General features: G+C 40.1%; 2 protein-coding genes and 1 long non-coding RNA gene across 4 annotated transcripts in view; 2 read left to right on the top strand and 1 right to left on the bottom strand.

Moving 5' to 3' along the window:
• The window catches only part of bin3 (bridging integrator 3), a 72497-nt gene that overhangs the window by 4954 nt on the left and 40374 nt on the right, over nt 1-27169 (top strand). Inside the window, exon 1 of one of the 2 annotated variants that reach the window (XM_022230821.2) lies at nt 758-1914. The exons of the other annotated variant lie outside the window; for it this stretch is intronic. The gene's annotated coding sequence lies outside the window, so the exon portion shown is untranslated. Of the gene's footprint in view, nt 1-757; nt 1915-27169 lie in introns of those variants that run through there. 2 annotated transcript variants of the gene reach the window in all.
• Nucleotides 6-14556, bottom strand: LOC110977048 (uncharacterized). Its single transcript, XR_002597904.2, has 2 exons — nt 14152-14556; nt 6-3348 (listed from the first exon to the last, which is right to left on the bottom strand). It is a non-coding gene; the product is annotated as an uncharacterized LOC110977048 (long non-coding RNA).
• Nucleotides 15066-19039, top strand: LOC110977045 (uncharacterized). Its single transcript, XM_022230818.2, has 2 exons — nt 15066-15477; nt 16431-19039. Exons 1-2 carry the CDS (start codon nt 15246-15248, stop codon nt 17723-17725), a joined length of 1527 nt encoding a protein of 508 aa, XP_022086510.1. The 5' UTR covers nt 15066-15245; the 3' UTR covers nt 17726-19039.

Genomic DNA, 27169 nt, shown 5'->3' with positions numbered 1-27169 from the left:
ATAAATTCAGTTGGTTTTGGTAATTTTATTGATGATTTGTTCGAGAGATATATATATTGACCTATTTGAATCTTGGTAATCTAGCGGTCGTGGCCGTGCCTTCTAAGAAGGTTCAAAGAAAGTGCAGAATAAACAGTTATGCATATTAAGGAAAGGCAAAACTTGCAGTCACTGTACTGTATACTTCTAATCTTAAAAATTACACAGTGTTCCACAAATCGAAATTAATATCTGGCTTGTATGGAGATATGCACATTGATCAGAATGCCATGTGTGGTACATGTTGCAAATGTATCAATTTAATTCCATCATAGTGTAAAGACCTTTAAATGTGACCAAAATTAAAAATATTTGAAAACCTTTTGATCCACTGAAAAAAGATGTGATTCTAAATGAAATCCTAGAGTTTCATCAAGCCAGAAATCTATTCGAATTTCACTGACTGCAATAAAAAATCAGAGATACTGCTATTTTCCAACTAAGACATGGAAATGCATGTGCTTTGTATCACAAGTGAACTATATGTAAGCGCAATAAAAAGAAATGGATATTAATGCGGTCTTGGGACTTTCTAGTGATCTGTAGAGACTACACATAACATACATTTCAACCAAAACGTCAACACCTAGACCTGTGCCAAATTCAGACTTTCACCTTGGAGCCAAGATTTGTTACCTCACCTTACTGCTTGAACCTATGCACCCATTGAATATGTTTTTGTATAATGTGCTTTGTTTTTATACAAGCAGCTGTTCAGCTTGTTTGAGAGTTTTTTCTGATTCTCAATCATGTCTTGTTGGTACTGAGCCAAACTGCTTCAGGCTGCCGTCTGACTTGGACTTGTTCCAAAAAACAGAGGAAGTTTGAATAAAATCAGCCTCTCGACACTGCATCAAGAACTTCAAATTATTCTTCCCAGCTCAGTTGGTGGTGCAAAAAGGGAATATTTTTCCCAAAGCTGACTAACAATGAATCCAATACAAGAACCTTAAGGTTTAAAACAAATGTGAAACCATGGAGGAAGGAATAGTTGAGCCTTCGGATATTAAATGAAAATTCCTCTAAAAATCAAACAAAATTTACGGGCATTATATCACAAATAATGAAATAAAAATATATGCAAAGAGAACCAGCACTAACTCCCACAAAATAAAGCCAACGAGGGCGCTAGATAAAATTATTGGAACCCCCCCAAAAAGGCGTGGGCGGGGACACACCACTTATGGGTGCAGACCACTAATTCAAGTGAGAATTTTTGACCAGCTCATTAGCATTAAAAGTGCCCCCCGCAGTATCTTTTGAAAAGGAGATTGTTTGGCCCCCAAAATGGTGAGATTGTGTAAATCGTTGCCAGGATCAACTCCCTGGGTCTTTTAGCTTTCATATGAGGACAGAAGGGCTAAAAACTACGGTTGAAAAATGGTCCTAAGTGCCCGAGAAAGTTGAGGGTTGCCACTTGAAAAATGGCTGCAATCAGACTTCGGAAAAATCACTTTTTGGGGGGTGATTTCGTTTTGTGGGAATAATTAAAAATGTAATTGGTTAACCCGCAAAAAATTGAAAAGAAATTGAAAGATAAATGACCAGACAAGAATTTCATTTGTGTTTCAGAAATCTCAGGGATGTTGGCGTGCATGCTATTGGGCCCTGAACGGTGCTGATTTTACACTGTTTTCAATGGGGCTTGAATTAGTGGACTGGACCCTTATGTAGAAAGTTTTGTCACATTTAAACACAAGAGGGCAGCAAGCAACTTTCTGTCAGTGTGATACAGCGAGCAGACGATAAAAGCCTCCGGCATGTCTGGGGCGCCTATTGAATTTTGGCTCTGCACGTGTACATGCAGTGTCAAAAAGTTGATGAAACCGAGTCGACTAACTTCGGAGTAATCGGAGAACACTTCTTGGAAATGATGTAAGTAATACAAGATTTTGGTTATGATGATGAAATTCTGTAAAAATAACTTTTGCAACTGAGGATTAGCCACTACAGATTGTAAAACAAAAGTTTTGGGGAAGGAGATAAAGGATGAAAACTAAGTCATGAGTGCTTCTGCGATCATGGCATTGGCAATAGGTTTAGCATGCTCAGTCCTTACTTGGAATTATGGAATAGGGCCTACGTGTTTCACTTTGGTGTCACACTCTCGTATGACTACAGTTTGGTTTTATTTTAGATTCCTCTTTTACAGCGAGACACTTCAGGGAATTAAGAGGAAAATGGGACATAGTTTATGACCAAGCTGTCACTTGTAATGTAGGCCCTTGGCCCAGCCTACCGGTACATGCATCTATGTACTCCGAGTCTGTAGAATTTTTTCTTCGAACTTAATCCCAAACTCGTGGTATCACACTCCCAGGTAAGGCAACAAATTCTGCAAAATTTGGTTTTATTTTGGATTTTTTTTAAAAGCGTGACACCTGGCCTGGGAGGGCTGGAGGGGGAAAGGGGTCACACTTTATGACCAAGCAGAAAGGTACAGTCTTCAAGAAACTAGAACAAGACATATGTAGAAGGAACTCACTCTGTTCTCGTTGGTACTAGGACACAAGATGTCATAGGCCGAAATGTTTGTTTGTGTAGTGTTTATTAAATTGTAAGTGTAATCTGAGATATTTATTCTGACAAATAGAGATGAAAATTTGCACTAAACGTGTTTGTGAAATTGAGCCTACCTACCTGCCAGAATTCTTAATCGTTTAAAGGCAAAGTGTGAAACAGGGCTACAGCTAGCTTGAATCCCAAAATATTGGTTTTGGACACTGGTGGCGGAAGCGGGGGAGGGAGTGGCTACGAATGGCTGATGCCTGATAGTCTAACAACTGGTGCCCCCCCTTTGAATATTGTACCGGACCCACCCTTAAGTATCTGTACCCAAAAAGTTTACTATGAATAGCTCTGAAAGCTGTAAAATCAGGAAACAATCTACATGTACAGTATTTTGTAATTTTAGGGGAATAAATTACAAATTGGTTTCAAAAAGTAAAATATACTGTATGTTCAAACATATTCTAGAACATAAGCAGAATGTACAATTTTTACATAAAAAAATATAATTTCATTCCATGAAATTACAACAGTTATAAGGTTTAATTTGCATCTGTAGTTTACATTTACTTATCTTAAGAATCCTGGCCGTCTTAGAATTATCGCTAGACAGCAGAATCATATTACCAAATGCCAGAAGATTCGAAATTTATTGGGCTTTAGGGAATTAAAAGTTACAGTTGGTTAATGAATATACTTATTTGAACAACTTAGGGCTTCTAAGCTTAAGACCCAATTCGTATGTAGACTTACGTACTGGTATCTTTTTTCAGCAGTGCTTAGACTATCTTTGCTGTGAATCTGCATTGAGAAATGAAGAAAAAACAGAGACCTGGAATTAGTCAGGTATTAGTAAATTACAGAAGTTTTTCACACTTTTGAAACACCTCCAAGAACTCTCAGAGTAGGTGCAAATTTTTGGATTAACCATGTGTTTGAAGGGTGTGTAAACCTGTCTGAGTTCTGTTAATTGAACACAGCCACAGAGGTGGTATACCGCCCTCACCTGCCCACTTGGTTCATTTCCCAATTTTTCAAGGAGCATACATGCAATACATGTACATTTTAATGATGTATGCAATACATGTACACGATCATTTTGTGCAGGTCATGTAGACTGTATCTGCTGCCCTCAGTTGTTGAATGGGACTGTAGGTTGAGTAGCCCATGGATATCTGTACAGTAGCTTGTATCCTGACTTTATGCATGGATGACAACATATGCTTCACCACTGCATATTTTATCATGGCATACATGTACAAGCAAACATGTACATCGTACAAGTTCAAGATTACACTATACACAGAGTACATGTACAGCACATGCACTCAGTGTGTACAGGCAGAGCAACAATGGTCATGCATGGATGAGCAGCTGACCATGGAGATACCAATGAATACTCGATGGCATGCCATTACCATGCCAGGGCTTTGGCAAAAACATTTTCATTCCAACACTTACAAAATGTGATTCAGCCAGTCAGTTCATCAAGCTTAAATCTGCATTGTCACAACCCCAGTTAATACTGTGTACCTACTGCACTTCATAATTTAAAAGTCCTTTTAATAATGAATTGATATCAAAAGACAGAATGCTCGTCTACTGCTTGCTACTACATGTATTTGGTTGTACTAATGCTGAACAGTGCTTGTGTGAATATATCAAAATAAAAAAAATATATAAAATAACAAATTGAGTGCAGGGTTAACAATGTATTCTATGTTGTTCATATGGGCCAAAAATGTGCGTGGGCAAAATAAGGATCTCTGACTAGTTCTTGGTGTTCTATACTTGGATAATTTGCAGATCAAATATGAATTGTCTTTGAACCAGGAAGTGGAGTTTCATGTACCTACTAACCCGCTTTAGTGCAAGACATGTACAGTAAGAGGTGGGTTGCACTCATGGACTGAAACCTCACACTCATAGTTCATTAATTACACCTCTTCAGCCATTGGTTGGGTAAGGAGCCTTGTTACGGAGACTGAAGAGTCTCGAACTCCGAACTGGAACCCAGTCGCACCCCTTAACCGGGCAAACCCAGCAACGAGGAAGGTCCCTCACAAGAGGCCGCCCACACACTAGCGCTTACAGAAATGGGCGACACTGGGTATTGGGTGACTTTCGATGACAGGGAGTAGAAGTGAAACAGGAATTGGACATTTGCAAACCAGCCCGAACATTTGATCAGATAGGGAGTTGTGTGTGCCCACCTACACACTTTCCGAATGGGTACATTGGGTGTTGGGTGTCCCCGTCTAGAGGGGAAACAACAGGCCAAGGGGTTCAGTATTGTTCAAGCAGGTGTGCTGCACTCTGCACTTTGCTTTTTAGTGTATGACGACTTAACAAACAAAGGCAGCTATTATCCCATTTTAACATTTGAGGAGATATCAAGACTTCACCCTGCATTACGCCCACATCCCGTGGATGTACATGTACACAGGGTATTTAGTTTGCATCTTAGCATATTCTGTTTGAGATCAATTCTTTTATCACGGTGGTGCTGCGTGTCTTAGGTGGAGGGTACGTGTATGTAAGCTTCCCATTCTTAATCACAAAGAACTTAATGTAAATTCTTGGTGGTTCAATTTCTGTATTTCATTGTTTAAAATTCGGACGCATTCAAATCCTGTGCTTAGTGAATCATTCATGGATCCCAACTTTTGCCTTATAAAGTTCCTTCTTTCTCATGATAATAACAAATATCCAAATTGATTATCTTGTCCATGTTCTTTGCACTATGATTGAATTTTGGAATCCTTCTTATGGAAACGTTGTCAGTCTCAAATGCTTAAATGAGATAACAAATGCTTGCACTTCCCTTTGCGCTTGCCTTCCCCTTTCTAGACTGACATCACTTGAACCAGGAAGCACAAACACTGCAAATGAATGGTGGTACTGTAACCATGTACATGTACGTCCCCTTGAATACCCATTTGGAACTCAGTGAAGTGGGAGCTAGTGCTTACTTAAAAGTGGTCCATCCACGTACATGCAGTGCATAAATGTACTGGTATACTGTGAAAAATATTTGTGTGACTTTAAGTTGGATAAATATTAGGTCTTCTGTACTTAGAGTAGAGGAGGAGAAATAAAGGCACAACTCTGCACAGTGATTACTGTGCAGTTTTGCAGCACCTTTTGTTCAGTTACAAGATGGCCAGTGTATTTGATATGGTTAGGCTTTTCTGTTACCGGTACTTCCAGATGCATGATGATTTATCAAGATTTAGTCCACAACTTCGCTTGCGAAAACCAACCATTCTGAAGTTAAAGATTTTATTTAACCTATAGCAGTGTACACTGTACTGTAGGCCTAAACATGAAAAGCTGACTGCATTATTTATATCCTGGTATGGTACCGGTTTGTGCATGTGCCACAGACGTGACATGAGCAGTGCACAGCATGGAGTGTTATACCTGTACTTAGTAAAAACTGAGCATCATAGGTATTAACAAAGGAAAAGAAAACAAAAAAGTACACTTTTGCTATTCTCACCACTTCATCCACATTTGTAATTTCCCCGAAAATGGCCGCTGACATTTGTAGTTTTTTGTACTGTAGTTTGTCAAGAGATGTATTCGGTTATTGTAGCGGAATTACTCATGTGTGTCGATGAAAGAGCTCCAGGCCTCTTGGAAGTCTTACTCTGATCTGCTGAATGCAGTTTCTTGGGCAGCAATGCATCAGCACTTGGATGCCCTGAAATCCTCCTGGATACTTTTGATAGTTGAACAAAAGGAACCTCCACCCCTTCAGCACAATGAAAAGGATTTATGCTGTCGACCTTTTAATCCGCTTATTGCCATTGTTGGCGACTGGGCTTGCCCACTTAAATGGGTTCTTCTTACGCTTCTCTCAGGCTCTTCCAGGAAAGCCTTGATTTTTTGACAAACCAACTTAGGTACTGCATGGTAGAGAATTTAGTGGTGTATCTAGGAAAACTGTATTATTTATACTGCCCGTATCCTATCAGTGTTATGACAACTGTAAACAGAGTCTATTTGTCTATGAGAAAACTAGGAAATGGCACTGTCAAATTACAGCATGTAAAGGTGGCGGTACTTGTCATCATTGATAAATTTATACTCTTACTTGTTTATGTACATTTTTGTAATTTGATTTCTCCTAACCATGGCTGCCCAATAGAACGGACTCGGTGCAAAAGATGCTTTTCCACGTATTTAATCAGAATTCCTACGTCAAAGGTAGTTTACAGTCAGCTCATCCTACAGGGCCCAGGTTCCTCTTACTCCACGCTATTTTTTGCATTCCTACCCGTTTCTTTTCAAGCTTGGGTTCAAATTTGCTGGTACTGTCAATAAGCATGCACGTCACCAGGATTTGTCATGAGACAGCGGCCACTAATCCTGCATATATGCTCGCCTCTCTTTGCCCTGTCTCCAAAAGGCTGCGATAGACACGGAATGGCATATTTCAATGCCCGTAGGGTATAGGGGCACTATAACAGCCAGGATAGAGTTGATTGGGTTAGTCATTGTAGTGGGCGTAATTAACAAGGTGAATCCTGTGGGTACTGGGTGTTTTATTTATTCCTTCGGAGAATTCTTCACTCTGGGGACTGTTCACCCCAAAGTTGGGTGCCATCTGCCAGTATATTTTGTCAGAGTGCTGCCCCCTCCCTTCCACACAAACAGGAAAAAGGGGATTAAGTGTGCCCAAGGTACTGGGTGTTTTTCTGAGAACTGTTCTCTTCCATTAATTTTTCATCCTAGTCTTGGTATAAGACACCCATTCCCCCCAGCCGATTATTCAGATTAGTCATATTCTGGTCCTCCTCCCTTGTGCAAAAACAGGAAAAGGTTTATGTGTCCAAGTTTTGGGGGATAAATATTTTGAAGTAGATGCTGTGCACTGTCAGCCAGATTAAAAATTGTAAACAAAATTTGATTGCCGTTAACTTTATTTTCATTCCAATTCCAACTGTGTAATATTCGTTCGCAATATAATCTCCTACAATTCCTGTACTTTTTTTACATGTATACATGTACACGAAAATGGAATCTGACATGCATAACCGTGAGCTATATCATATGCAGTCAGTATTAAGGTTGTCATGAAGATGTGACTTTATTACATGTAGAAACAGGATGGAAACCCTTCCATAAATGTACATGTCCACGGTTATACGATGCAATTAACTGTTCATAATAATGGTAATGAAGTAGAATATGTACATGCATGCACTAGTAGTAAACTTGATATGAGTGTTTACCATGGGTTTTGCTGTGCACAAAAAGGGAGGAAGTGGGCATGCACTCTCAGGCCATACATATTTTGAAACAGATGACCCTCGTTATATTTATCTGGTTATACTGTTGAACATCATTTATTGCTGGAAATTTCAACAGTTTCCTGGCTCGTGTATAGTAATGACCTCCGCATTTGAACACAGGACTGGCACCTTATCTATGTTCCTCTTTACTCGTATGGATTGTACGCCTTTGCATGTACATGTAGGTTTGAAAGCCAGTATTCCTATTATTTTTATTTTGTATTGTTTGGTTTTTGTTTCATTGTTACAACAGAGAGTGTACAATTCATTCATATAAATCCATACCATGTTTGGAATCTTTACCACTGATACATGTATACTTGTTCTCTTTTTTTATTCACTTCTGTTGGCACAGTGCTGTTTCTTTACAAATTCTCACGTACTAGTATATATATGTATTTTTACCCATGCCTGCAAGAATACATGTAGATGCAACCTTGAATCCCATGGCATCAACAGAACCACAGTTGGGTTTTCACCAAGTGGTCGATTGATTTCGCTTCCATGCTTCAATGTAGTGCAGAGATGTATAAACATTTATAGCTTTGTGAAAACATACTTCGATCATCATACATGTGTACAGCAGTTACCTCTTTTTTTTACTGGATCAGCATATTCCATAAGATTTAGCAGCGCTGTGCAGTGGCCTGTGAGGCAGTGTGGTTTGATGGATGCCGTATTCAGCTGTCGGCAGGAGCTTGGCGTAAAGTTTGGTCCCAGTGAGATTTTGTTCTCTTACTAAAAAGACCATTTCTTTGTTCAGTTAAAAAGGGCAACTAATTTTTTCAAAATCTGTGCACACCTGCATGTATTTGCGTGTATAGCCAAGGAAAGTGCCTGTAATGAAGGATGCTTGTTCGAATTTATTTCAGGCCTTTTGTTATACCAATGTTTAAAACAGCAAATATTTTTACATGTACTTTTTGTATTTCTTTTACTATATTCTCTTCAACAGTTGGCACATTATTGAGTCATATTTTTAAAAAGAAACCACCAATAAAATTTGCCAAGGACAATAGGAAATTTGAAGGTGGTTGTTTATATTTAGTTACACTTGTTGGTGCTGGAAAGGGATAAGTTGATTTTGAACAGAATGTAGGTGTGCAGGAAATATTTCTGCACAAAAGCACTCGCATGCAAGGTCACATTTGACAATAACAAAGCTGTGTTGTATTCAGCATGCAGTGAAAAAAAACCAGGGACAAAAGCTGTTGCAATATTGTTGTCAGGGCAACACGCAAAATTTGTTTACTCAAAGGATTGAAATGGCCCAGCTAAATCCTTACTCTTGGCAGAATTACAAAGCCTCCTTGTTATTCCCATATCTACCCCAGCAACAGGGTGCCAACTTGTTTCAAGCAAGTTGCCGATCCTAGAAAGTTGTAAACTTTTTAAAAATATTAGAAATTGTGTGTATGTACAGTACATGTACATGCCTAATCATTCAATACACTGGTGTACATAATGTACGGTAGCTGCCTGTGTGTAGCTTTATCCTAGAATCAAAACCATGGGTTGGTTAACCACAGGAACAACGAAGTACTTGTTACACAATCCGAAATAGAAGCTAAAATCTGTCGTCTCAACCTTGGTTACATTATACGTGTGTATTTACAACCAAAACCACTACCTGTACAAAGAATCACACTACTAGATGCACACAAAGATGCCATTGGGACTGGCCATGTGTTGTCAAACTAAAATTGTAAAACCATAAACACATGATGTGCTTGACAAAGTTGGATAGCGTCGTTCCACAAACAGGAAGTTGCCGATCAGTAATTGAAAAAGATAGTGCGGAAGCTTACTCATGCATGGACAAGTCACCGGTTCTGATCAACAAATAATTTTGAAGTGAAAGTGGCATAGTCAAACTCAAACGTGGCAACTTAAAATTGGTTGGTTTTAAATTGGGTATAATCATCTTACATGTAACTTGAAGATGTTTTGAAGTTTCAGAGATTTTTGTCACTTTAATTTTTTTTTTTGGGGGGGGGGAAGGGGAAACCTCATAAATGCAAATTTGATGTTTAACAGCATGGATTCCATATGTGAACTTTCATATTGCACAGTGTTTCGCAACAATTTGGCTATTTTATTTTGCAATTTTGGTAACACCATGCATCTGCAACGGCATCCACGCAAAGTATATGCAGTTATCTATAAGATGGCAAAAATCAATTAAGTTGATTAGTAATCTCACTGACAGGATGAACAGTAGTAAAAATAGGACCAGGAAAACAAAGCATCTCAAAATAACTCCAGATATCGCAGATGCAGGCCAGGTGGTAATTAATTTTCAAACATTAACTCCATTTTACGTCAAAGTACCCCATTGTGCAAAAATATGATGTGGAGGTGATTAGAAAGGGGTATCTGCAATTAATTCCAAAGTCCAGCCGTATTTAGGTATTTATTTTAAATGGGGACATTTATTTTTGGCCAGCTTGCTTTAAAATAGTTGCAGTCAGGACCATTCATGTATGTCCAGATGGGTTCAAAGCCTATTTTTGTTGTCTTTTCGGCAGATTTACACTTTCCTTTCTATATTGATGCCATGTGTGATGTAAAAGACCTGGGGACCGAGGCGTTTTACGTCGATACGCCATTCTCCACAAACATGACGAAATAGCCATCTGGGTGCAGAGATGCAGCCAACAATGTCGCAGTAGTGGAACTACAGGGACAGCCCTTTTTTGTGTGCTTGTATGCCTGTATGTGTGTGTGCGAGAGGGGGAGCCACTATCTTGTCTCTAGAGCTATTTTTGTCAGGCTCTAAAATGAGTAGGCACAGGCCTGTGTGTGTGTGTATGTGTGTGCTATTCATAGCACCATCTTGAGAGCACAGCGTCTTCATTCCTATGGGCATACTGCAGCTTAATATCTTTTGCATGTATTCAGTGCTGAATATCAAATCAGGGGCTGCTGACGTTTATGGAACTCGTCGTCCAAAGGAATATCATCTTCTGTGGAATTGCCTTGTGTATTTAATTCTTTCTTTGCTCTCAAAATAACCTATTTTCATCCGAGGTACTTGGAATTTGTTAGGTTTATATTCAAGCATTGCAGGAAAGTCTTTTGTCGTCAGATTTCCTTCAAATATTTGTCTTCATCTGAAAACTGCCAGTAAATACTGCCAGATTCCCGGCAAGCCATTCACAAAATTGACATTTGCTTCTATATATTTTGCTCTTCACTTGTTGTGTATTCAACAGAAATGTGGTTCAATTTAAAGAGTACTTGGTAAATGATTACTGATATTCTCTTGATCCAAAGAATTGCAGAAATGTGAAACCATGTTGGCAAACATCAGCTGTCTTTGAAAACTAACACTGCAACACGTTTAAACTCTCTTAGTTGTACGCAAGATCTATTGGATATTCACCAAGCGCTAAGGTCATGTTACCTTTAAATGTACATTTGATTGAATTCATATAGGCCTACACTACATATTTCAGAGTGCTACCTAAAGCATTTGATTCGATTCTAATGTGATTTGGAACTGAATTCCCTCAGTGGCACGCATACATTTCACAAAGAAAATTCAAGAACAGCTTGCATGCGACTCCCAATGTATCTCGTTTGACTGTGCATTTTATTCTCAATATTGTACGAATAACAAAAAGGGGAGAGAATTTGTCTTACCCTTGGAGCTGTGTTTTCCGTCATAAAATACGGTGATTATGTTCCAACATTACAGAGATTGCCGTAAAATTTTCCGACTCGACCAAATCGTCTTCAGCACTTTTCCCCTTCGTTGATAGGGCGGCCTCGAAATTTCCAAAGAATTCCACGGGCTGAATGGGAAGTTGCACAAGCGTGAACGGTCCCGCAGTGATCGCCCATTGAACCCGGAGTGTTTTGGTGTGTTGTGAATTCCATGAATGGTTGCTAGGGCCATGCCAGGCCAGGAATGTGGGAAAGTGGGTCGCTGCGCGGAACTGTCAACCGCAAAAGAATTTCGCGGCATGTTCAGATGTGGTTTGGAATTTCGGGAGGGAGGGGAGGGCTTGGCTGTTTGTTTAGACTTAACAATTAGATTGGGGAGCTTACAAGCGTTACCGGCAGGGGAGGGGACGGGACACCACTTTGTGGTTTATAATTAATTTACATATAACGGTACAAAAGAGTCTTCGCTACTAAGGTTTAACCGGCTGCTTTGAATCCGTGGGGGCAGTGACCTTCTATTTATTCACATTACACATGTGTAGTCAAGTTGTGTGTAGATGTTTTTAACATACAAACAACGTAATGTGTTATAAGCGATGCACACCACAATCTCCCGCAGAATGTGTACCATTCCGTAACTTGTAGTTACAACATAAAATGCTACTCATACGCCAAAGCATCTTAGTTTTCATGACTCTTTTTTAAAAAGCAATTCACATCAAGTGGAAAATTACACTTTAGCAGTGAATTTTAATATCTATTGAGGATAAAAAATTGAGTCATCGGACACATTTTTGTGATAAATATTGGCAACTAAGTTCCCATCCATTACAAACGTCAGTTGAGGAGACGATCTTTTGACATATTCATTGAGGTTAAATGAAAATAATGGGCAAACTAAAATGTGAATTTCGATTTTGACGATATGTAATCCAAAGTACACCCGTGTATGCGAATCAGACCAACCTGCAGCGCCTAGTCAACATCCCAAGGCCATTGTAGGCCTGCATGTAGATCTCAGATAATTGATTTGCATACCTGATGTAGGGATATGGGAAACCACAACGAAGGTCACGTTGCGCTTATAAAATGTACATTTACATGGGCAAGTACTGTACATGTAGGCCTATTTACGGTACGTGTACGGTAGACAGATGCACATGTACAGTACATTGTACATGACAGTACTGTACATGCTCGGTATTCTATGGTGGACATGACATGTCCTGTCCTGTGCATGGATTATACTGTCAGGGGAAATTCCGCTTATGTGGTTCTAGTGCAGTCAGAAACAGGGAAGTTCCGGGTCATATATCAGGTCTAGTTTTGTCCTCACGATCCAAGTAAACCACAGACGGAACCATAACTAATTCATGGTACCATACGCAATGGACAGGAAAGTGTACGTAGACAGGTAGTATGTCCATGTTGGTACGTGCTGAACTTAGTTAGACAGGTTGTGGTTTGGGATTGCCCTAAGTCATTTTTTTCTGATCTGTTTGATGTAGTTGATAGGTCGTCGTCCTCGAGATTTCGTTTATCTTGTTTGATGAAGTCGATAGTCCTGGTGGCGAGGCAAATGGAACCACCAATATTTTTGCATTGCCCACAAAAACGTCAAGATTGTAGATTAAAATCTTATGTTAGCAATATCCAGATTATTTTGACCTGGTACCAGTATGCCTAGTTTTTTGTAAGATAAAATTAAAAACAAAAACAGCGAGGCATGTCTTTGCAATGATGCATGCACATTACCATTCAAAAACGGGTGAAAGGTGACAATTTGTAATTGGTCATTCACTCACGGTGATGCCTTAAGGCAATCGCAGAAAATGCTGGAGAAATCAGTCCATGCAGGTCTCTCAGGTGTAACGAGTTTAGAACTTTTGAAATATTATTGGTTGCATGCACATGTACATAATAGTACTGCTGACAGGCTCAGAGCATGACTGAGGGGGAAGTCACACATTAAACTCTTCAGGACTGAGGTTGTGACGCATACCATTCGCTGCTACAACAGGGATTTCCTTAGCTGCCGCACAAACTCATGACTCACTTAGCAATACTCCTGGAGACCAAAGTTTACCACTAAATATTATTAATCACTTTCGTTGGTGCAGGTTACACTAAATTATTCCTTAAATCACCAGATCTTTTCCAACAGTGACAAATGTGAGCGGACATTGAGCTGTAGTTTTGTCGACTTTTTAAAAATTGGTATTAAGCATTTGCCTGCTGTTTAGTACATAAAATCCTAGGGTACCGGTATACATTTGCAAGTACACTGAATAAGCATAAAAAAAACTAATGAGCATCGATCGACTGAATTATTGAAATGACAGGATAAAAGTTTTGCTAAAAATATCAAAGAAAAGGAGTGTATTCTTTTAGTTTTACTCATTACTTCTGAAGCTGAATCGTCTCTGTTTGGTGAAATGAACGCAGCTTCAGATCAGGAATTTAAAGCGTGTAGCATACGGGAAGGGAAATGCACACATGCAGACTGATAAAAAAATATATTCGATAAATGGTCGGTGCGACTATTTTAGCTGCCCCTGACGGTCACACGCATCATGGCGGGACAAAGATAAGCATGCACGTTGATAATACACACGACAAAATAACAACAGCTTACCATGCCGGCCCGAATCCTGATTATCCACCGGGACGCCATTTGCAGCCTCAGAAGCACTGGCTGCAATGCCCCCCAAAAACAGGTCCACGAAAATCATGTCAGAGGAGACCAGATGGTATTTCAGGTCACGAGAATTGTGTAACTGTAGTAACAGGAATACACTGGCAGTGTTCGTCCTGTGCACTGAAAACAACGACCACCATATCGCAGCACGCTTACAGAAAAAGGCAAGGTTTTTTTTACCAGGAATTGAATACACTTAGCATAATGGGGGTTAATGCAAACTCTCGCCACGTGAACTTGTAGTATCAAAGCTGCCTCTGTTTACTATTCAGTTGTGCCTAGCGATTCCCAGGAACCGAAGCCCAGTCGGACCTGTTCGTTGATCTTCGGATTGTTTATCCAGGCGTGGCATATACTCGATGACGTTGCAATGTCATGCAAATTAGTCGGAAGTAATAAGACTCGGCTTGCTTACGAAAGGAACTCCTCACCATATTTGGAAGTTGCCGGAGATCCGAACTACCGATTGAGCCGCCGTGATGGTCGATTCCATTAGGTTCCAGGTTGTAGGGGTGTGAAGAAGTGCGGGATCGTAAAGCACCACCGGTTTGAATTATTTGAAACAGAAGAGTGAAAATCTTGTGTATAAACATTGAGTAAATAAACTCATTTTCTTTAAATCGATCACCCATAGGTGGAAATTGATTGCAGCTCCCTAGTAAAGTAGGTGCTACTTGATCGCAGTCTCTTCATTAAAATCGGCGAACCCACAACCTTGCCTGAAAGCACACCACCGGTCTCTATAGTGATGACCTGAATTGCTGACGTCAATCTATTCATTTGTCGTCATTCTATAGCCACCCTAATATGGACCGCGCAGAGGGATGAATGAAAAATGAATAAATATACCGAGCAAGTCGAAGCGTAATCATTCCACACTTCGGCACTTCTCGATGAACATCGGAAATAGTCGTTCTGTCGTTGGGACTTGCTTTAATATTTTCCGAGGTCTATGAGTTCTTTATGCTCTGTGGTCATTTTTTTTTCGACGCCTTGTGTTCGTCGTGCACTTGTGATAACTGCAGGACCGTATGAGCAAGAAACAACAAAAATCCGGCGAAATGCGAATGGATTTGGACACCCTTTCCCAGGCTGCGCTAAGTCAATTTGACACGAGTTACATCAACCAGTCGTTCTTTGGATCAAAGTCATTTCCATCAGCAGTCAGCGACGAATTCGCCAGGGCACTTCCCAACCCCATGGCAGTGCCAAACACTGATCTGTTCATCGATTGCGAACAAGGGGATCTGCCAAACTTTACAGGTGTGTAATCTTGATTGTCAATTTTAATTGTAACTGTTAATTAGTGAATTAGTTATTAAAATTATTTTGTGTTATGCATGGTCACTTACCTCAGCCTCATGGTTTTATTTTTGGCACGTGTTTACAGCGTGAGTGTTATATACTTGAGATTGACTTGTAAACACTATCGAGTTAGTTTTAAAATCGCTTTAGGTTATTTAGGTATTACTGTAAAGCACTCATCCAAAGCTCATCGCTTGGCATGAATGTTCGAAATAGTTCTTGGTCTGATATTTACTCATTTAAATTTAAAATTTTGAACTTCATCTGATCATAATGTCTGGGTATAAATGAACGTAGGTGGACACTTGGTCTTTAGTTTTTTTGGTTGAAATTATCAAGCCACATCAGTATGTGGGCGAGCGCTGCACATGTTTGCACCACCGGCACCCACCCACCTGATCGGAACACAGACAAACCTTAGTACCGTCAAACGCTGCTTAGCGCTCCACGACTTCACACCCATGCACACGGTTAAAGCAAACAGCCTTGGTCTTTCCCCAAGTGCAAGTTGAACGATAGCTAACCCCATTGTTAACGCACGGGCTCCGTGCCCTCAGTGTGACATGACATTGAATATCGCGCACGGTACTGGAAATCCGTTTGTACTCGTTTGCTGTTTTTGTGCACATCGTCATAGACGACCTGCTCGAATAGGCCAGCGCTTTTTATATCCCTTTGTCCCAGTCAGTGGGCTATAGTTCCGGATATGACAGTCGGATGCTGTTGCCTGTCAAAATATGCAATTTCCACTGTTAATTCTGAACTTTCAATTTTTACATCGGAATTTTGCACTCGTTTGTACTTGGAATACGGTTGCTTGTTCAGTATGTATAACTCGTTTAATGTATACAATAAAATCGATATTAGACAATGAATACTTATTTTTTTTCTGTCTTATCTTTTCATTTCAGGCAACATGGAAGATTTTGAATACAAACACACGGTCACCGACCCAAGTTTTGAGCATGATCACAACATGAACACCCGGAGCGATACGATGCCACTTTGCTACCATGGCACCATCACAACAACGGCGCCGCAGATGTCTCCGGACCCTGACAGTCCCGATGGGTCTCCCAACCCGGCCTCTTGGTGGGCTACTACAGACCAAGGGATGCTAACTCCAACAGTCATCGGCAACATTGTCAGCAGGTCCAACACACTCATCAACGAGGCAGCTCCAAGCGGCAGCCAGAGTACGGAAACCCAGCGCCTGAGCCGAGAGGAGACATACACCCCGGCAAGTTCGTCCAGCTACGATGTGATCTGCACGGAGCCCCTGCCAATGTCATCCCCAGACTTGGCCACTGACACGGAACAACTTCCCCCATATTCCTGCGCCTACACACAGGCCGCTGGTTTGTCCTCGTTTGACACGCTGGTGGACACACTGAGTAGTGCCGCCTGCGCTGCCGAAACATCGGCATCACAACCAGTAGGCACTCAGTTCAACGAGCAATCCATAAAAATCGACGGGGTTCTGAAGTACACCTGGCCTGTCTCCTTGGAATCGAGCTCGGCCTTTGGGCGACCCGTTCAGCAGCAGCAGCAGCATGCTGTAGTCTCGCAACAACAGCAGCAACCTCACTCCCTGAAAATGTCTCCTTCGTCATCTCGCTCTCAAGCCTCGCCTCAGTCGGTTCCTTGCCGGACTCATACACAACAACTGGGTGAAAGTATGTTGCTGCAAATATCGAATCCAGTCGACATCTTGAACCAACCGTACGCCTCAAATCTCCCAACTGCCACCACAGGCAAAAGCCCCAAACCCCGAAAGTACATCAGTCGGCCGGGTAAGACCCCACCGCATGAGCGACCGTACGCATGCCCTGCCGATAGCTGCGATCGACGGTTCTCTCGCAGCGACGAGCTCACCCGTCATATTCGCATCCACACGGGACAGAAACCATTTCAGTGCCGGATCTGCCTGAGGAACTTTAGCCGTAGCGACCATTTGACGACCCACATCCGCACCCACACCGGTGAGAAACCGTATTCCTGTGAAACGTGTGGCCGTAAGTTTGCCCGGAGTGACGAGAGAAAGAGGCACTGCAAAATCCATCTTCGGCAAAAAGTTAAAAAGGAGTCAGAGCAGATGAAAGGAGCCAGTTCATGCAGTTACCAGTTACCTCACACCTCCCCCTCCTCGTCCCCATCGCCCTCCTGTTCGTTACCAGCAAGCACAATAACTACCAGTGCGTCTTAAAGACGCTCAGTAAATCTGGCGCACCCTGTACGGCTGGTCTGACTGGCCAAAAATACTTTGAAAACTCTTTATAACCTCCAATATATCTAATTGCAAGCATAACAGTTCAAGATAAACCGGCTGTTCTTTGTATTCAGCAAAATATTGTCAAGACACAAATCAAGTTTCCCTCTTTCGGTGATTGACAATAATAAGAAACGGACTAACCTTTATATTTTTAATGAGCGTTTAACGGAGTGGCGTAAGGAAATGCGGAATTGTATGGATGTGTACAAAATGTATACAGAATTTTAACTCGAAGCACACTTTCTTGGGACCAACTTGCTGATGGTAGAAACTAGCACTTAAAATGCTCAATTGTTGGTGCAAAGTAATTTAATGTTCTTTGTCTTTTTGTCGCTCGTAGACATCGAACCTTTTCTTTCTGGTGTTTCTTGTCACACTTAGTATTTAGCATTCTGTAATTATTAAATCAAGCTCTTATTGGGGGTATTCACGGCTTTTGATTTAAACTAAAATGTCACAGGAGCCTCTCGGTGTTCGAAATCTTCCTGGTTTTTGAGCACTGAAATTCACATTCCTCGTGACAGAAACATTATAGCAATGCACGCGTATAAAGCACTCTCTTATAACCATTATTGGTAATGATGTATAATCAAAAAGACTACATGTATTTACATTAAGAAAAAACACTTTTAGCATGTTGAATAAAAAACTATTGCTCGGATCATTTTGCGATACCTTTGGGGTTTTGCATGTTCACCTGCCCAGTGTTTCGTTGGTAAAACGTTATTTAAAAACAGAAAGATAACTTGACATTTGGGAACGTCCAGAAACATTTGGGAACGTCCAGAAACCTTACGCAGAACTCTCGGTTGATGATGTATGTCGCCATTTTATGGTTTATCTCCGTAAGTAATCGTCTAACAGTGCATCAGGATTGCTTGAAAAAATTGATGTCAGAGTATTCTCTAACTGGGAGCAGGCTTCCACGTTGGTTGAGACCTATAATGTAACACGCAATTACCACCAATTGTAAGAATGACAGGTTCAGATACTTAAGTCGCTTTCGTTTGTACGTTTGTAAACAAAGTAAAGCAGCCTGCAGGTTCGGGATTTATTTTTATTTTCAGCCATCCGTTTTGCATTTTCGTTTGATAATTGACCACGTGTAAGCTCTTTTCCCGAAACTACTTCCGCACTGTAGATCACTTGTCAGTGTTTTAATATAACATTTCACTTTAGTTTCTGTATCACTTAAAAGATAAGATAAATGGGAAATAAAAAAGTGCTTTTTGCAGATTATTTTGCTCAGAGATTTGTCGGTACCCAGCTCATTTTGGATGTTTTTAATTTTGGATGTCAGTTAGAAATGCTGCAGTTATGGGTACGCTGTTTTATGTAGCAGACATGGGTGTGTGTGCGTGTGTGTGTTGACGTTTGAACCGATTATCAGTCGTCAAGCATGCAGCCATCACTTTTGGGGATGTGCGATCGAAGTACACACAGAAAATTAAAAAAAATGTGCCTTGTGGTGGTCTGTTTTGGAAGTCAAATCAGACAGAGACAGGTCTGTTGAATCGAAAGAATCAAGGTACCGTTGGTTTGGAACAGTCGATTCTGTTGATTCGTGGGTCCTGAACTGTACTGATTTAAAGTCTTCTGCAGAGAAGACGGTGAAATCCATTCCAATCGCTGAACCATGCCTGAGTATTATACAATTTCAACATTATATAGACACATTTGCTGTTCTTTACCAAGAATCTTTGTTTTATGATGTAATCAATGTAAAAGATCTGATGTAAATGATACTTATATGTAAATGATGTTGTACTATATACTGAAAGACGGAAAAATACATGTTAAGGGGAAGAATAAATTATTTTTGTCACCCGGATGTCAAAAATATTGTGTCGAGTTTTGTCATACTTGTTTGAAGTTTGTTTTCATTGCTTTGAAATATGCCATTCCAATTCCTGATCAGGTTGGCTTCAGCTGGCCCTCATGACGCCCACGTGAAACTATAGTTGAAATAAGTCGATTTTAATAATTCATTCGACAATATCTCTAAATTTTATCCTAAGGACGACCATTCGATTGTGTTGAATGCTGTCATTATAATTTGAAGCGGCAGTATACACTGCTCAGTGCAGTGCTCGCAAGTTATTTCCAAACGTTCAGACTGCTTTTGAGAAGTTTCGGGTCTTAACAGATTCCATGCGTGATTCACCCAAAGCGTGCCTTTAGAGTACGTTTCTGTGAAATATAAATTAAAGAAAATGTTAAATGAGAAAGTTCCAGACCTTTTTTTGTAAGTGATACCAAGGGAGTTACAGTGACATTGCATTCATACAATCGCTGCCATTCATTTCTCATGAATCACTGATATAGGTTCTTGTAACTACAGCGGGTCGATGTTGTTCCACATGTATGTACACGCAAATCGTCCGAATTCTTCACGATGTCCATAATTCCTTGAAGGTCGCTTCAACGGGGTTGAAAGTATGAATCATACACACAAAGAAAGAACAGTAACTGCTCCAGCGTAGGTTTAAATTAATGGTAATACTAAATGAATCGCATATCAATACACCGGGATCCTCAAAAAAGTATAGTTATGTTGCTTAGAGTTGCTGTAAATTAGTGTGGGTGGGGATCTTTAATTAACGGAAGTAAGTTGTAGCGTTGCTCTTATGGTAGAAATATCCTTATGGACTGTTAAATTTTAGTTAAACAAATGTTTAAAAATCATTGATTTTGAAGGACCTTTATACAGATTACCGTGAAAATTTCCCCGCGAGATAGTTTTTAAAAGCATACAGAACACCAGTTCATCAAAAAGTATCATCACTGTATGCCAGTACATGTACAGCAATAGAAAAAACATCAGCCAAGGTGCAACTGAAGTACATTTTCGTAAGAAATTCAATATATGAGCAAGACAAAATATGATCTTGTAGGAGATCTTTGAACAGCACCCTGAAATACAGTAGGGATCTAATATTTTAGGTATCTTTAAATTGAATGTTATATGTGTATATAAAGTTGTGTTTGATATATATTCCTGTATAAATCTGGAGATTTATACTTCATGTCAGTTGCATCGTGAATAGTAGCAACAGGTCACCCACTCACTTTTGGTATGATTTTTTTAACAGAAAGTTTTCATACTTTGTAGTCACTAATCTAATTCCCTTGTCCAATAGTTGTTGTTTTTTTAAAAGTTTTTTGGCGAAGGTAGGCAAAAGATTTGTCTCGAACATTCGCCCGAAAGTGTCATTCTAACAAATGGTACCGACGTTCATTTCATTTTGATGCACGCAAAGTAATTGGGCACCGCATCATCCTGCAGTCAAATGTCTCATCAGGCAAATACTTCACAGGGCTCGTCATTGTTGCAAATTTAGATTCGCCGCATTCTTGGATTTTCTCAGTTGGTCCATGATATTTATTCTTAGTAAAGATAGCATTTATTTCGTATGAAAACTGAGCATGTCTTCAGTTACTGCAGTAACTGTTGCCCTGTTTTTTTAGAGCATGTTATCGTCGCAAACGGTCAATCCTCCGTAAATTGTCTTTTGCTTCTAAGATTAAAGAACAAGAAGGTCTGGATGCTTATTTTTGGGTTGAATGAAACTCCAACTGTAGATATGCGCACTGGTCACAAAGAACTGGAGTCGATGACAAAAGCAGTCAATTTTTTTTTATTAAAATTAAAACATATACCTATGATTTGAAAAACCAGACTATTTTTTTTTAAAGAAGAATAATTCAATAAACTGTCGTGCATCATTTTAATTCAGCAAAAGTCACCAAATAGTACGTTACACATGTATATTACACTAAGTTAAGTCTTATCTCCTCACCCCCACAAACGATGAAAACATATTGATGCTTGAACAATGCGGGGGCTCTTGGAAACACAGGGATTTTTATGCAGAGTAGTCCTTTCTTTTTTGGGTGGGCGGGTGGGGGTCGAATCTTTACACGCGCTCCATACGGCCATATGCTTAACACTGCTGCAGTTAACTCAGCGATGAGTTCGTCGCTAGATGAAAACGTATCATCGGAAGATAAGTCAGTAAGATAAGTCGGAATATAAGTGCATACCGTACCTATAAGGGGATGGGGCTCCTTACAGCTAAACCCTGAGAATATATTCAGAGGATGATTCAATCAGTCAGGCACCTTCATTCCTACTGTTAAGCGTATACAACATTGTAAAAATTGTGTTCAGGAATGAAACATAATCTTGCTGTCTGTTGAAACAATGCCTTCAACGTAACATATATAGGCCTATGTTCAATATAACCATATTGCTGAAGACTAGTTATCTTGAAACGTGTTCAATCTGATAGGAACTATAAATGTCTGTTGAAAAGTGCAAGTTGCAGAACGAAGTTTTTGGTAGTACGTTGCGCAGCCACAAACCGAATCATACTTGAACACAACCAGGAGTTGATGCTCACTGGGATGTGCTGTTTCATTTAACTAGTTAGAATGACGATGGATTTGGACAAAATTCGGCAGATGTTTGGAGTGTTTCCAAGAAAATTGAAGTCACTGCTTTCGATTTAGTAAAATTCTATCTTTTAAGCTGGCAAAGCTTCTGCAAATGTTCAGAAGCTTCCATTTTATGGTTGGTTCTTAGTACTGTTCTTTCAGTTGTTAATAATACACAAGTTACACAAGTGAGAAGTACATACATTATATATGGCTTTCTATTCTACACGTTACGCTCTCTTAAGTGACATTTTGAAGATTTGAATATTGTACAGACTGCGTTGGATATCTCTGTCACTTTTGACCTCGATCACTGTTTTAATTTGCTGCAATTACTTACAGTTTCACAAATGATCCGGTCTATAGAGTGTTAAAGATAACTGTAATGAGTAATGATTATTCTGAATCGATATTTGTGAAGGTGACGTTCCGAAAACTGAAACAAATCAATAAATAATTCACTCCTTGCCTTAATTGTTAATTTCATCACTTCCTGATCGATGTTTTCTTTGTTCCAGTTGACGTACAGAAAGACCATTATAGAACAGTTTGAGATTTTTTCTGCATCCAGTTGGGGACACTAAACAATAGAGGACAAAAGGTTCCCGATGGGGTTTTGGTCCCTGGTTGACACGCCGTGTACAAATCCTGTTGGAGTTCTGCAGAAAAGTTTAGGTCCAGACAAAAGCGAAACAATGCAACGTCCACGGCTACAACTCGGTATAATGTGTGTTCTTGTGGTTTGGTTGAAAAGACGGGAATGATAATTTGTTGGGCGTGAAAATATAACATATCTAGAAAAAAAGACCGTTGGTTAAGAATTGATTGACACGAGTCAACTTTCACAACGTCGCCTGAACTGTTGAATTCGGAACTTTAAAGTGTCGCCGTAGCTCTTCCTGCGGTTTGGCGCTCTTCGTTTGGATGAGTCAGTGTAAACTGTCGACCCATGTCGGTGTCTTCTCTGCTGAGGACAAACCCTCAACACTTGTTGCTGTCCTTTCAAACATCAAGGCACCTTTTGTGAAGATGCTGCCCTACTCAGATTTAAGTTTGGCCACTGTGTGGTTTGCGGGCTGATTAATTTTCATTTTTAAGTGAAATCGAAATTATCATTGGAAAAAGAAAGGGAGGAAAACTGGTATTGTTCCCAACGTTAGTGAAAATATCATGCTCTCACTGTCTGCAGTTTTGGGTAAAAATCCCCCATGTACAGTTGGTCAAGTGTACTGTTTTTGTTCGTCTGTTTTTACAAAACAACAAAAACGGTAATAAAACGTGAATGCTCTATTTTGAATGTTACGAATGCAGATTATACATTCCCGAAAAGTCGTTATTTCTTGCTGGGAACCCTGGGTGTAGCACCAAATTGGTTATTATGATTTAAATACCAGATTTTGTGTTTGAAATCATCCGAATAGGTATCTTTAGTTTTATATGAACACTGTAATGACACGACCATCTTGTGACACTATTTCCGCTTCAAGTATTCTGATTTAAAGAAAGCAAGAACCACGTTGATGAACGTAGCCTCTGTATTATCATTGGGTCCATTTTGCCGTCACATTTGAGACCTTCTCTTTGTTCTTGTGTTGGTTATTATTTTACCGAAGTTATCTGACTGATGGAAATGGATCGTTGATTAATGAGACCTTCATAGTTTTTGCGGTTTTTCTTTCATATTCCCCTCCCGCTTGTATTGGGCCACTTTTCCTAAACGCACACTTTGCTACAGCTACACACCCTAAATGGCTGTACCCCAGTCGTCATCCTTCGTGACTCATATTGCCTCTTTTTGTATGGAACATTCGTATTTATATTCCTTGCTGAAGAATGGATTTATGACTGATAACATCTTTATTATTTATGGATAGGTTTTGTATCTCGACTGAAAAAGTAGCGTGAACCGAATTCTTCTTGAGGGTACTCATAGATGGAGATATTGTGACAGAAGATGAGCCGTTTCCACCATTTCTGCTGTAATTAAATGTCAGGAAAACTGTTGAAGCAAATAATAGTGTTTTACCCAATACATGTAAACGTTAATTTTATCTTGAAAAACTATGTATAGGTTTCGCAAGGTTGCAAAGTTGTTTACTGGTAAAATGAAAGAAGAGTTAACATTTCCAAGAAATGCGCAATAAGAAGAGATGTATTTTCAAGATGTATTTTTGCGTTGGGGAGATGTTAATTTATATAACGGGTTTTACCCTTACCCAACGTAAGGACGTTGGGTAAGGGCAAAACCCATTATATAAAAAAGAAGAGATGTAGTTAATGGACTGCCAATAGAACAACTGAAAATGGTTGATTGATATTCTCATATTTATAATACGGTATTTGAAAGACAAGGTACAGTAGATGTGAGAATATCTTTACAATACACAAAGGGATGGTCACCACGGAGTCCATAAAAAGAACCGGACCATTATTTATTGCCAAACAGCAGGGTGATTTTCCTCCAACTTCACGAAAAGTTGTGTGGCCAAAGCCAGATTGTTGGGAAAAAAGTGGTATTGCCTACCTTTTTTTACTCCACTTTCATACAGTGGGAGAAAATGAATATACTTGTGGCTGGAATTTCGCCAGAAAGATGGCACAAAATTCGCCACGAACAAAATTTAACTTCGTGTATGATTGGTGTGTGATTCAATGCAAAATAACATGTTTTGAATATAGAAAACGTCCGCGAGAGCAAACAATAATTTAGAATACCTGTTATACCAAAGACTGTCAATGTTCAAAATTCACACCTCATAATTAAGGCAAGTTATACAATGGCATAAATTTTGAAATAGTGCTTATTCGAACCATATTTAGGACTTTCTGACAGAGATCAGGCTCATAATTTGGTGTATGATTTAGGAACGGACTGACGCACGCATACAGTCGGGAATTATCATACCCAGTTCTTTCCCTTTGTTTATAGAAAACGAGCATATCCGGTAAACTAAGCAATCCCCAACTTTCGAGGTTCACTTGGAACGGTCGAAGTGTTGAGATTACTTTAATCATTTTGTAATTTGAATGTCTTGAACATGAACCCATAGGTTCAACCACGTTGTTTTGGAGAATTCTTTTTGTTTCAATGTTTGCCTACACTTTTTATGCGTTCAGTATTGTATACGCAGAGGCACTTCGTAGTTCCGTCCCGTAGTTCCGTTCCGATGTGGGGACTTCCCTCGGATTGAAACAGCGCGCTGCAGCGGTTTGATTGTTGCATGCTGTCGAATCGCCATCCTACATCTTGCTCTCCTTTCAATAACACAGAAGCATTTTTTCTGCTCTCTGACATGGAGAGTATACATTAAAGAATATTTCCCCTCACATGGAAAAAGTGCCGCTGAGGAAAACTTCCGCAGGACCTCTGATTTCCATCGCGCTGAGATCACGGACAAAACGTTAATTTCTTTCCTTGTTTTGATCTCATCGGACATCAAAAATGCGTTTTGAAGCACCATTGGTCAGTTTAGCCTCCACTGTGGCTGCACGGGGCGTCAGTGGCCATAGCATGTGTTAAGTTTCTGGCCACTTTGAATTTTGTATTTATCAACCACTTCAACACAGATCCCATTCCGGTGTCATTTTGAAGTTTCCGGTATTTAAAAAGCAGGACCTGCTCAGTAGGCGCAAAACCTTCTACAAACGCAACTTGTAAAATTAACCTGTTTTCGTCTTGACACTGAAAGTAAAGTGTATGTCTGTTAAATAAAACCAATTTAAGCTATTTGCAAAACACCTCTGACATCAACAAGAATCGACAGTGTTGTTTTTAAAGCAGGAGCAGAAGCTGTGGAGTTGCGGTTGTTAACTCTGGCCCGTATTTTGACCGCAGGGATTGGGGTATACCGGGCCCGGGCGGTATAAACGAAGGGCTTGGCAGTTCGAGTTCAGCTGTCGTCGGACTGGTGCTGAGGACGTCACACCCAATGGATCTCGCTTTCCTCTTGTAATTTTAGTTTTTTGTTGGAGTTAAACTGCTAGAGGATTTCGTTTTCAGTAGTTGTAGTTCCCTGACTCTGCAAGAATGGGTGTGTTGAATTGCGTATTGAAGTGACAACAAATCCAAATTCATGTTGAGATGGTAATTATTGGATTTTTACCAGACATGTAAACCGTTACTGTTGACCAACTTTATTTTCACAAGTTGTTTATTTCTACGTTTTACGTCATTTTGGTGTCAAAAATTTTCCTTGCCTGAGGAAAATATTTCGACTGATTGAGGTTAAAATAGGGATGTGTTTCAGGACAATTACTTACAGTTACTAGTTACAGATAATCGTATTGCGAGATTGGCCTGCCCTGAATTGATGTAACGATAAGTGTTGTTCGGCGATACTGGACCGTTTTCCAATGCTCAACTTCGTCTCCGTCTCAGGTTTCGTCCCCGAAACCAATTCCAGACTGAGGGCGTGAAGCATTTAAATTAACCCGAAGTACTGTAATGTTCGGCTTTTTTTCACAACTTCAAAGTCAGGTTGTAAAAACATTTAAAGGTTGAGACGCAGCCGAACTCGAGTACTGGAAAAGCGCCCTGGTGTTTATGGCTCTTCTGTTTATGGTGGAATGCGAGGAGAGCTAACCAGCTAACCGACCGTGCATGAAACAATGGCCATATTCATGACGCGCACTAAAATTCTGGCACACGTCTAGTTTGGTTTTATTGTGTGGCATTCCTCTTGGCATCAGATTTTTTTAAACAAAAAAAATCCCCCAAAACAGTAAGAACAAAAAAGAAAGGATCGCACTGCGCACTCCCCACGCTCATCTGTAAACAAACTCCACAGCGGCTGTACCAAAGTGGCAATGCTGAAGCAAGCCAGACTACTCGGGCGGAGACCACCGTCAGTCGCGTCGTGTGGTATCAGCTGAGAGAGATTACCGCTGTGCACCAGACCGGTGTCATACCACTCGTCGTCCACGGTTCATTTAATTCACGCT

The sequence above is a fragment of the Acanthaster planci genome, linkage group LG13 (genome assembly GCF_054643075.1).
Source record: "Acanthaster planci isolate LZ-2023a linkage group LG13, COTS_SCS, whole genome shotgun sequence".
In the NCBI taxonomy this organism is placed as follows: Eukaryota; Metazoa; Echinodermata; class Asteroidea; order Valvatida; family Acanthasteridae; genus Acanthaster; species Acanthaster planci.
This window is presented reverse-complemented; position numbering and strand designations above follow the sequence as displayed.